The 11,657-nt window shown below is 36.8% G+C and overlaps 1 protein-coding gene across 1 annotated transcript in view; it reads left to right on the forward strand.

Annotated features, from left to right (window-relative positions):
• Positions 1-9,613, forward strand: part of ENPP1 (ectonucleotide pyrophosphatase/phosphodiesterase 1) — a 59,965-nt gene extending 50,352 nt beyond the window's left edge. Inside the window, exons 20-25 of the mRNA XM_081140023.1 lie at positions 274-428; positions 1,960-2,089; positions 3,425-3,505; positions 4,349-4,481; positions 5,950-6,112; positions 8,967-9,613. Coding sequence (XP_080996149.1) covers positions 274-428; positions 1,960-2,089; positions 3,425-3,505; positions 4,349-4,481; positions 5,950-6,112; positions 8,967-9,137 — 833 coding nt within the window. The 3' untranslated portion in view covers positions 9,138-9,613. The remainder of the gene's footprint in view (positions 1-273; positions 429-1,959; positions 2,090-3,424; positions 3,506-4,348; positions 4,482-5,949; positions 6,113-8,966) is intronic.
• Positions 9,614-11,657: the final 2,044 nt, after the last annotated feature.

The following is an 11,657-nucleotide window of genomic DNA, read 5'->3' on the forward strand; positions in this document are numbered from 1 at the left end:
GCACGCCCCTAACTGGGGATCGAGCCCCTGACCTGGGCATGTGCCCTGACCAGGAACCGAACCATGACCTCCTGGTTCATAGGGCGACACCCAACCACTGAGCCACACCAGCCGGGCTTTTGTTTTCTTAATTAGCTTTTTGTTAGAGTTAAAAATAACTTTTCAGTAGGGTTAAGTAGGGGAAAGAATTAGATGAGTGTATCATATATATTATCATGTAATGCACTCTAAGTACATTTAAATGGTGGTTTCGTTTTCCTCCTATGACCCAAGAGAAGGTTATTAAGCGTGGTGCTTTGCCCTATGGGAGACCCAGAGTTCTCCAGAAGAACAGCTCTGTCTGTCTGCTCTACCAGCACCGGTTTGTGAGTGGTTACAGCCATGACATCCAAATGCCCCTTTGGTCCTCCTACACCGTGGACAGAAATGCAAGTATTTGTCACCCCTTTAGCTCTGTGTGGTTATTTCCAGTTATCATTAAGCAAAACATTGAAAACATTATTCCTCACTGTTAATCTTGGCTTTATAATCACTTTTCAAATTAGTTCACTGAACCCCGGGAGTCAGAAAAATTAGGTTCCAGCTCTGCCACTCACTAGCCTGTGACTTTGAGACTCAGCATATTTCTTTTCCTGTGAAATGAGGGATATGCAGTAAAGGCTTCTCTCTTGCCTTTGGTTTAAATATTTTATGATTTTACTTTATAATTTTATGAAATCATTTTTACAATCTGTCATAATTATTCATCTCTAAATACATAGTATATGAGCACGAGAGTTTTCCTCAACTGCTTAACTCTTAGCAAATCCTCACTGATGGAGAAGGCTCAGTCACCCCCCAGAATATACCATCCATCCACAGGAGGACCCCCAGTCCAAACCAGGGGGCGGCTGGGGGTCTTGTTCATCCCCTAGACCAGAAGTTTCAGACCTTGAGAGGAGTGAGGGAAAATATCCCAGAATAAGACCACCATTTCTCCTTACTCCTGGGTGTTGTGGTGGAAAGAGAAAGAGAGAAGGCCTGGGAGGAGAGAACAAAGGGCGGAGATGAGATCTAGATCTTACTTGGAATGGAAGTTTTAAACAAGACTGACCAGCTTTTCAGAAACTGAAAGTGTCTGGCAAGCTGTGTGATGACCTTAAAAGATAGAAAGGGAAATTTGAGAGAGCTTAGATGAGTTAGATTTAAAAAATAAAACTATTGTTGATATCACCAAGATTGCTAAATAAAAATATAAGGATATGTGTATATATACATATGTGTATGTAATTTCTGTGTTTAAAATAAACATATAATACACATTCAGATATTTACATAAAATTTCTACTTTAAACTTGAATTAAAAATATTTTGAAGACTATATTCAAGCACAGTAAATGCTTTACACTTTTTTTGTTTGACTTTATACTATGTAGCATTCTATACAGTTTTTTAGGTTCCATCCAATTTATTGTGGCTTAATGCCTCAACTATGGTGTTTTGATTGTTTCAGTTTTCCTATATTAATCAAAGCTGCAAAACTTCCTAGTCATCACTACTCCCCAGGTTTTCACATGTCATTGCTGTGCAGTGGCTTTTTTACACCTGCTCACCCCCAAACTCTTGGTTGTGTAATTGAGTCTGGAATATGGTCTCAGATTTCTAAAAATCATCAATTCTCTATATAAAAGTTTGAAATTGAGTAAAATTAAAACATTATAGACAAAATTAGCTCAACATAGTAGGAAAATATTTGCACATATATGACAAATGATTAGTATCCTTAGTATTAGAAAGAGGTTTGTACTTAAGATTGAAAAAAGATAAATACAATAGTAGAAAATGGAAAACTGATGAAGGACATGGACAGACAGCTAGAGCTCCATAACTTTATGATATAGTTCACCTGGAACTATTTACAAACAATCTCCTTTGCTTCTATATACCTGATACCTGATGGTGCTTTTCATTTTTCTTCAGGACAGTTTCTCTACAGAAGACTTTTCCAACTGCCTTTACCAGGATCTTCGAATTTCTCTTAGTCCTGTCCATAAATGTTCATTTTATAAAAATAACGCTAAAATGAGTTATGGGTTCCTGTCCCCACCACGTAAGTTTCTCTCTCACTGGCCCTCTTTCCCCTACCCTCCTTCTCGCTTTTCTTTCTTACGGGGCCGTGTATATCCTCTTATTTACCTATTGATGAAAATTGTGAGTGAGAAATATAACTATTAGGGAAAATTTAAAACTAGCTCTAAAACTTGAACCGTAGAAAACTTTTCCTGTTGTTTGAAGGGTAGTTGACTTAGTGCAGATACTGTAGGCAGGACATTCTTTACTTTTCTGCATTTCTTTTTTTTTTTTTTTTATTGTTCCAAATATTACAGATGTCCTCTCTCCTCCCCATTGACCCCTCCCACCCCATACCCACCCCCTCCTCAGGTCCTCACCACACCATTGTCTGTGCCCTTGGGTTATGCATATAAATTCTTTGGTTGATCTCTCCCCACCCAGCCACTCCCGCCTTCCCTCTGAGATTCGTCAGTCTGATCCGTGCTTCCCTGTCACTGAATCTATTTTGTTCATCACTTTATTAAGTTCTTTAGATTCTTTTAACCAGAATTTGAGAAAACTCAGTGAGGTCAGAAAAATACATCCGGGTTCCTTGTAAGGAGATATCATTTTGTTGTTTGAAAACGAAAGTGTAGTTTTTCAAATAATTAGGTAAAGGTAGAGCCTAAATGCTCTTGCTCTCTCACCAATACATAGCCCCAACGGAGAGGCTTTAAAGAAAATTTTTTTAAGTTAAGTATTCTATTTTTAAACTGTCCAGTTTGTATGCTAATGAGAACACATTTTGAGGTCACCCTAAGGAGGCAAAAATCAGAAGGCTCCTGGTGCTCAAATACCCTCAACACCCAGTCCAGGCTCTGTAGTAAGTGTCTGAAGTCAGACCCTGGCTATTGCATTATAAAAATAGACCAGGTCCAAGCTGAAAATGCATACAAAGAAGCCTTGTACAGCATTTCCAGGCAGACATCCTGTGATGTTTTTTCTGGGTAGTAGGTGTTGTTCTGAAGCCAGATATTGTTTTTTTTCTTTTCACCGTGAAAGAGTTTAAGGATGGAAGGCTGTCAACATAATATGCTTTAGTTGAAATAAGACAAATAAGGTAAAATTTGAAAATGTTTAATTTGGGGCCCATCTTATTAAAGTTTTTGGTTTTGGGTAAATTCATCTTGAAGAAGAAAACATCTAAATATTTTTATTTTGTTGAGGGACTTGACCAAATACATTGCATCTCTCCCTTGAACCAGTACCTGGGAAAGTTTTATGGGTTTGGGATAATACTCAGCTTATTTTTTAAAATGAACCCCATGAGAAAGTATAATTTCTAATGGTATCTGTGAAGAATGAAATAGTTGTCCTTTTATTTTCTTTGTAGAACTAAATAAAGTTTCAAGTAAAATGAATTCTGAAGCATTGCTTACTACTAATATAGTGCCAATGTACCAGAGTTTTCAAGGTAAAAAATAACTCTACATCTCATAATTTCAGTGAATTTCTGTATGTATACATTGTGTGTGTGTGTGTGTGTGTAATAGCTATAATTTATAAGTAATAAGAACTGCTCTAAAATAAATGACTAAATATCAAATACATCCTTATTGGGTTTTTTGACTTTGAGAATTCCAGTATATAAAAAATTCTACCAGTATTAGAATTATGGTGTATTCCAATATCTATTATTCAATATCTATTTCTCTTTAAATGTTTATAAACATTTTTGGTGAAAAAAGTATATAATGTTTTTTGTATTTTACTAAGTTAATATAGTCTACTAACATTAACTTTCAGTATGTGTCCCAATTTAACTATTTGGAACTTCCTGATAATTGTTTTTAATCTCAAAATGAATAGATTTTATATCATGATTAATTATTGCAGCAGTTGGCTTTTACAAGAATAAATGTGTACATTTACACTTCATGTGACATTGGGAATTTTAAAATATAAGACCATACAAGGAGATTTTTATTCTAATTTACAGCTAGAATACTTGTGAAATTCAGATATTGAAAATAAATCTAAATAGGCTGACTTGTTTCTGTTCACTATTTTTTTTCAATGCTTAATGATGGCATGTGACCATAAGTTCATGACTGATTAAAATACAGTTGAATTCAACATTTGTATATAAGCCTTTCCAAAGGCCAAAGCTGAATAGTGAATTTTTCGCCTCACAAAGCCTGAAGCCAAACTTGACGTTTATCTCTAATTACTACAAATGCTCATTTTGAATCGTGGTGCTGATTTATTTCACATGGCAGCACTGTTCCTTTGAAACGGCACTGTCCTTTTGTTTCAGTTATCTGGCGCTACTTTCATGGCACCCTCCTGCCAAGGTATGCTGAAGAAAGAAACGGCGTCAATGTGGTCAGCGGCCCTGCGTTTGACTCTGACTATGATGGCCATTATGACGCCTCGGGGACTCTGAAGCAGTAAGCACGTATTTCACTCACTCTTAACAACAGCCATCATGTGGGATTACCTCCTGGATGAGTCAGCAGAACCTTTCCCATTCAGATTTATGTATTCGGCATTTCTGATTACACTGGAAGCCCCTTGAAATATCTGATTCATTTTACTGTTTTACTCAGTGTTCAGTAAAATATTTTTTTAGATGGAAGGAGTAGTGCTCCTCCACCACTTAGCTCAGATGAGTAATTCTTGAGCTCCGATGGAATACTGAACTCTGCTGTTGCTAGAAAGTGTTTAAAATCTCTGTGTGTGTCTAGGATACTATCTTAATTAACATACTTCCAGTTAGAAGATGAAGAACCATGGTGTAGCTAGAGGCATCTTGAGTAAAGGAATCAACAGGGTTATAAAGCTGTAGGCCTTGGGTGAATGTCACAGCTTTTACCCAGCTCTGGCTGGAGGGGAATGGTAGAGTGACCATCTTGAGAAAACCATCAAGTGGGGCTGCTTTTATAAAGGAGATGTGGAGAACATTTTAGAGATGGGTTGATCTTTATAGACACAGTAAGAAGATTTTTGAAGCAATTTTGCTATCAAGGCTATGAGAAAAGGGACTGAAAGCTCCACCGAGATTGAGGCCCTTTCAGAGAACGTCTCTCGTAGGCTGACTTAGGGATTACTGTTTACACACGTGTGTCTGTCACCACATTAGTCTATAAAATCGCAGTGTTTTACTAATATCCCTTGAGGCATAAGATTCCCCCGTAACTGCCTCATAGACCACAGCAGTAAAATGGGTAAAGAAAACAACTTCATACCTTTCCCAGTCACAGCTTCAACCAGAACTCTCTGGTTTAATGTGTGTTACATATTATGGTTCTCCGTAAGATTGTACTTGAAAACAAGGACCCCACTACCTTAAAAACCAAGCTTTGAGGCCAAAGGAAATAGAATTAAGATGAGACAGAGGTGTTACTTGGGATATCTTCGAGAATATGCTGCAATTAGAAAATATAAAGTTCTTGGTATAGGAAAGAAAATTCAGTTAAAACAGAGAATTCACAGCAACGTGGCTTCTCTGAAGGAGGTGGAATAAAAGAATCTGAAACCAGTTCTCTGTCCACTGTCCACAACTACACAGAGTTTGACAGACTATCAACAATGCTTTGGTATCTTAGTTGTAGGTATTAAAAAATATTTGTGTCTCAATTCCAGTGTGTTAAGGTAGAATTTTAAAAATTCCAAATGCAAAAAATTTCTATAGAAAATAAAAATGTTTTGCATTGAGTTTATCTGACTGTCTTCTAATTCTTACTCTCGATCTGGCAGAACAAGTTGAGGTATTAGGATTATTGACTTCTTATAATACACTTAATTATTTGACTGAATTTTATTTTTAGATATATAGAAAAAAATGCATCACTGAAATATTCATTAAAAGGAAGATAGTTATTTCTTTCTTAAAGTGAATATTGTCATATTTTACAGAAACAGCAGACTCATCCATAATCAAGAAATTTTGATTCCCACCCACTTCTTCATTGTGCTAACAAGTTGTAAAAATACATCCCAGACTCCCTCACAGTGTGAAAACTTAGACTCCTTAGCTTTCATTTTGCCTCACAGGACTGATAACAGTGAGAGCTGTGTGGTAAGTAGCCTTTACTAATTTACCTTAAACATTGAAAATACAAATATATTTGTGTCTGTTTTACATCTAACATTACTGTGGGAGGACACATAACACGAATATACATATACTTTGAAATTACAGGATGATTTAAAATTTGATCCTGAAGAGACCTCCCTTGTCTATTGAAAACACTCAAAATCACATCAAAATGTAAAAACTTCGTGTCTTTGTATGGCTTGTCCACTAAATTCTAAGTTTATTTGAAGTGTGAACTTATTTTTGTTTCAAAACTGGATTTATAGTTCCAAAAGTGTCTCACTGTTATAAATTAGTGTTAAAGTTGTGATTAGACAACATTTCAAATTAATTTTCTATATATCACTTTATGATAAAAATAATGTTTGCTCTAATGATCTTTTCTTATATTGTCATTCACATATTTGGGAATAATTGTTTTATGTTATCTTATTTGCTCAGAATTTTAAAAAATCTAACTGCAGTCTTTGAACATCAAAACTGCATTAAAAAACTGCTAACATTAAAATTTTAGCAGTTTTTTAGGTTTCCCTTATGGTGAGTCAAAATGTTTTGTTCAGAGTACTTCCCAGATATCCTAGTTGGTTTTGTCTTTTCTTTTTCTTTTTTGAAGTTATACAAAGTTAAGTCTAGACCTAAATTGGCAAATTTATTTGGCTTTTCTACCAGTCTCAATGGATTGGTGGCAGACACCTGGAGTCCTGTGGTTGAAAGGATCTTGAGGCCCACGCTGAGCTTGGCTGGAGAGAGTGCTGTGATCACTCATTCGTTTTGTCCCTTCACTCATTCTTTTATGCCTTCTTTGATACAATTATTCTTTCCTTTAATAAATATTTGCTGCCAGGTGCTCTAGGAACTAAGGACATAGAAGTGAATGAAACAGACAGTAGCCTCTGCAGTGGGCCCCGGAGTGGAATACAGTCACCCATTTGCCATCCCTTAGTTTTTCTGCGCATCGTTCATTAAAATTGATGAGGATATGTCTCTCTTTAATTGCTTCTCTGATAAACTTTCAGAATCAATTCGCCATAGAACACATTTCTCATTAAGTTATTTTTTTCCTTATACTTTAGAATTTAGTACAGAATAGCAGAATTTTAACTATTTGGAAGTCTGTTGGGCATCTAACTCTGCTAACTGGTCAGTGTTGCGGCTGCTGTTGGACTCATACCAAATATTTCCTTTTTCATTGCTTTCTCTTCCATGAGAGATTAAATTGTCATTAAAGGTATCAGTTAGTGTTGTGTTCTACAGCAAATAACAGAGAACCTGTTTCAGTGACTTGAGCAAATAGGAGGTTCCTCATGTAATAGAAAGTCCAGAGGTAGACAGTCTTGTTAGCAGCACCATTAGGGACCCAGACCTTTCCTGTCTTTTTGTGCCACTGTTTTAGCATGTGGCCCATGTGGGCTATAACGATGGCTTCTACTTCTGTAGGTGTTGTGTCTGAATGTTGGGCTCTACCCCAAAAAAGAAGTCAGCAGCAGACTTATGCTTACATCTCATTGACCAAAATGATGTTAAATGCCATGAGTTAGGAGTTGAGTTCCTTTTCCATCTCTACCATTCCAAAAGCTATTGTACAGATATCTTAAATACGAACATTTTTATCAAATTTTATAATGACAATGCACCTAGAAGATGCTAAGTATTGGACTTGAACTAGGGAGAGAATTATTTGAAGGTGTATTACACATACTTACTCTCTTTCATCTCTGAAGTAGTGACAAAGGGTTAGCTGGCTATTGTCCTGAGAGAACAGATGCCTTATGTGTACTTATTATATATGCCTATAAATGTTGGAACAGATGGCAAATATCTACTGGCCAGTAGTCTACTGAGGCAGGGCTGTTACCTTGAGAGCCAGAAGGAAGACATTTGCAAAGAAGCAGACTGAGTGGGGCAGCAGAATTTAGTAGTGGATGATTGGAGTCTAATGGGAAAATGGAAATTATTGGCCCGTTCCCCTTTTATGTGAAAAGTCTATGTTTATCATTTTCAATAATAATGTCCTAAGGGTACATGATCAACCTTATTGAAGGATGTCTTTAAAGTACAATCATAGCCCACCAACCGGTGTATACTTTCTTCATCTGACCTTCTCCAGTAGCTGTTTTCAGAAAAATTTACTCTAGTACATGGGTGTGCGATTTCCACCTGTTACCTGCTTCTATCACTGCTTCCATGTGCCAGAGCAGAGCATATACCTTTAATTCTTAACTAGTTTCATATTAGCTAAGACTTCACTACTTCACCAGAAATGATTGTGTTTTACCACTTTCCTTAACCCTTTCTTCACTGCAGCTATGTACATAACTGATTCTGATCAAGAGCGAGGGTTTGTATTGTGCATTTGCACACATCATTACATCAGACCCTCAGAACAACCCTGTAAGGAGGGTGCAGGTAATAGAATCAGGATTCAGATGTTAAATAACTTGCCTCAGTTTACCTGGTAAGGTGATTGTAGAACCAGGATTTTGATCCTAGTTTCTTTATGTTAATTCCCATATTATTTCTACCATCCCATGCTGCTTCTGTTTTCCAACATTTTTTAACTCTACACCATGGAAATTTCTTGCACCAATGCGATAAATGAGCACCTGGTCCAGGTATACTTTCCCCAAATTTGATACGTTTAATTAAACAAACATACATAGTATATATTAAATGGTAAATTACTCAAGAGCAGGGATTATGCCTAAGAAATCATGTGGCTTCTGCTATTTGGGAGTCGAAGTGTCAAAGCCAGTTAAAATGGGGGACATGGAGAGCTTGTAAGGAAAGTGAAATGATTTTTCCAGTGACTTTCCTTCTTTATTTCCCACCCTCATAGCGTGGGAAGCACGAATCCTCATGGGTTGAAGAGTTGTTGAAATTACACAGAGCTCGGATCACAGATGTTGAACATGTCACTGGACTCAGCTTCTATCAAGAAAGAAAGGAGCCAATTTCAGACATTTTAAGGTTGAAAACACATTTGCCAACCTTTAACCAAGAAGACTGATATTTTTTTTATTCCAAAAACAAACCATAAATATATTTGAAAGAACCTTCTATTTTATACAGTCCTCTGTTCACATTATTGCATTGTTTGGAAACTGTCGACCAGAGTTAGAACTGGGACTCCTCTGTGATATAACCATCTCAGGGAAACGTGTGGCCTCAGCGTAGCAGTAGGAAAGTGTTCCTATTAAGTCTCACACATGTTTGAATGTGTAAGAATTGTTCAAATTTGGGAATAAAGATAGACCAAACCTAAAACTGCTCTTCTACTTCTCTTAAAGGCAGAAGTAGCCTGTGAACATTGTCTGGATACCAGATATTCAAATCTTATTATCATTAATAAACTTTTATGGAGCTGGCAACACCAGCTGTATGGATAGGATTGGCATAATCCATGTTATGTTAGTGTCGTCACAAGAATTTCTTGCTTCTTTTAAAGGTGGATTTTGAAACTTCACTTATTTTAGTTTTAATCAGAAAAAAATTAATGGAAACAAAATATTTCTGAGGTTCTCAAAAGCCAAAATATGTAATCCTGTGTTGTTGATTTTTATTATGATTGAGCTTCTTCAGATTTAGTGGCTTTAATAAGTTAAACTTTGAGGGAAGATCTGTGAATTGAGTACATGGATATTTATAAAATTTTGCTCTACATTTGTACCGAAAAAGAAAAATATTCCCATCCTACTCACTGGTAATTAACACAGGTTGAGAACAGCTCTCAGAGTGTTTTTTTTAGACTGTTAAAAATGTCTTATCTTGGTGAAACTTCAGAGAACCAGTCAACTCATGCAAGGTGGCATTTTTCATCGAGATGGTAGGAATGTTTTCCTCTGTATACAAAAATGACCCCACCAGCAGCTCTTCTGTGCTGAGCTGTTCATTTAGAAGTTCCATAGATTTAAAGAGAACATGTTACCAGCCCTTCATATCTATGTGGTGGTCACGATAAGTGAACTTGATTTATTCATTGCATAGACTATATCCTTTAGTGCCAACCTGTGAACCTTCAAAGGCTACATTCATTTTTAGGCTACCTGGGTCTAATTTAGGTGTTCTATTAGTGCACCAAAGATTTGTATTTGTCCTTCAGATGACAATTATTTTCCACAGCCTCAGGGCCACAGAGGCCTTTAGATAATACAATTTGCATCTGAAAATTGTTTAATAATTAAGAAGTGTCATTGGTTTTTGTTTTAATCCCACAGATCTCCGAAGCTCAGTACATTATTTTTTATTTAAAAAAAAAATTTATATTTTCTCTTGTTTCAAATTGGGTAATTTCTATCGTTCTTTCTTCAAGTTCACTGATTCTTTTCTCTGCCTAATCCATTATGCTGTTGAGCTCATCCATTGTTTTTATTATTATTTCAGTTATTGTAGTATTATTTCTAAAATTTTCACTTGGTTCTTCTTTATATCTTTTATTTCTTTCCTGATAATTTTTCTCTTTGCTGAGACTATTTTTTTCAAGAATGTTTGTAATTGCTCATTGAAGCATTTCAATGATGGCTGCTATGAAATCTTTGTCAGATAACTCTGACATATGTGTCATCTTTATCTTGGCAACTATCGTCTTTTTTTCATTCAAAAAGATTGTCCTGTTTTTCAGTGTGATGAATGATTTTCATTTGAAATCTGGATATTGTAGGTACTACATTATATGACTATGGACCTTCTTTAAACCTGCTGTTTCAGCTGATTTTCTCTAATACCCTAGCAGGGGAATTGGGGCACTGACTCATTATTGATAGGTGTGTTCCCTACTCAGCCTCCATTGACACTTGGGGTGAGAGGGAGCCCTTGTTGCTACTGGACATGGTGTGAATTCAGCTCCCTAGTGGACCTCCCTTGATGCCTCCCTGTACTGCCCCCACATGGTGTCCACAGGGATGGCAGGGGAAGCTTTATTATCACCAAGTGGGAATGAAATTACCAGTCCTCTGCTCAGCCTTCTCTAACACCACCCTGGCAGGAGACTTGGGGCACCTGTTCGCAGCCTGACAGGGATGGAAGTCTAGGCTCCCCACTGTGTCTTTGCTGGCTTGGGGGGGTCATGGTCTTTTCTGTGGTGTTTGGCTGAAGTGGAGCAGTTACTGTTTTTTTCTCTTGCTAGGCTATTCTTCTGTTCCTTTGGCTAGAGAGAGAGAGTTCAGGCCATTTTTAGGGCTTCTTTTTTGTCTGTACTCAGCTTTTCCAGGTTGCGACTTTGTCACTTCCAAGTCTGGGATATGTGAGCTAAAAATAAAACTCAGGAACTCATCACCATGCCGTTCCTTGGGTCCCAAGTACTCTAGTCTGCCTGTCTTCTTTCCACCTTTCAGAATCTTCCTGTTTGTTTTATATATAATTACCAAGCTTTTAATCTTTACTTAGCGGAAGGATATCTACTTCTTCATATAAGTGTCTCATTGATTTTTATCTGTTCTTCAAAACACACACAGACACACGATTACCTCTATGTGAGGCATCTTAGCAGATCTTAATTAAATAGACAGATGTCTCTCACCTTTGCCAGACA

Source organism: Miniopterus schreibersii, assembly GCF_964146895.1.
Source record: "Miniopterus schreibersii genome assembly, chromosome: 6".
Taxonomy (NCBI): domain Eukaryota; kingdom Metazoa; phylum Chordata; class Mammalia; order Chiroptera; family Miniopteridae; genus Miniopterus; species Miniopterus schreibersii.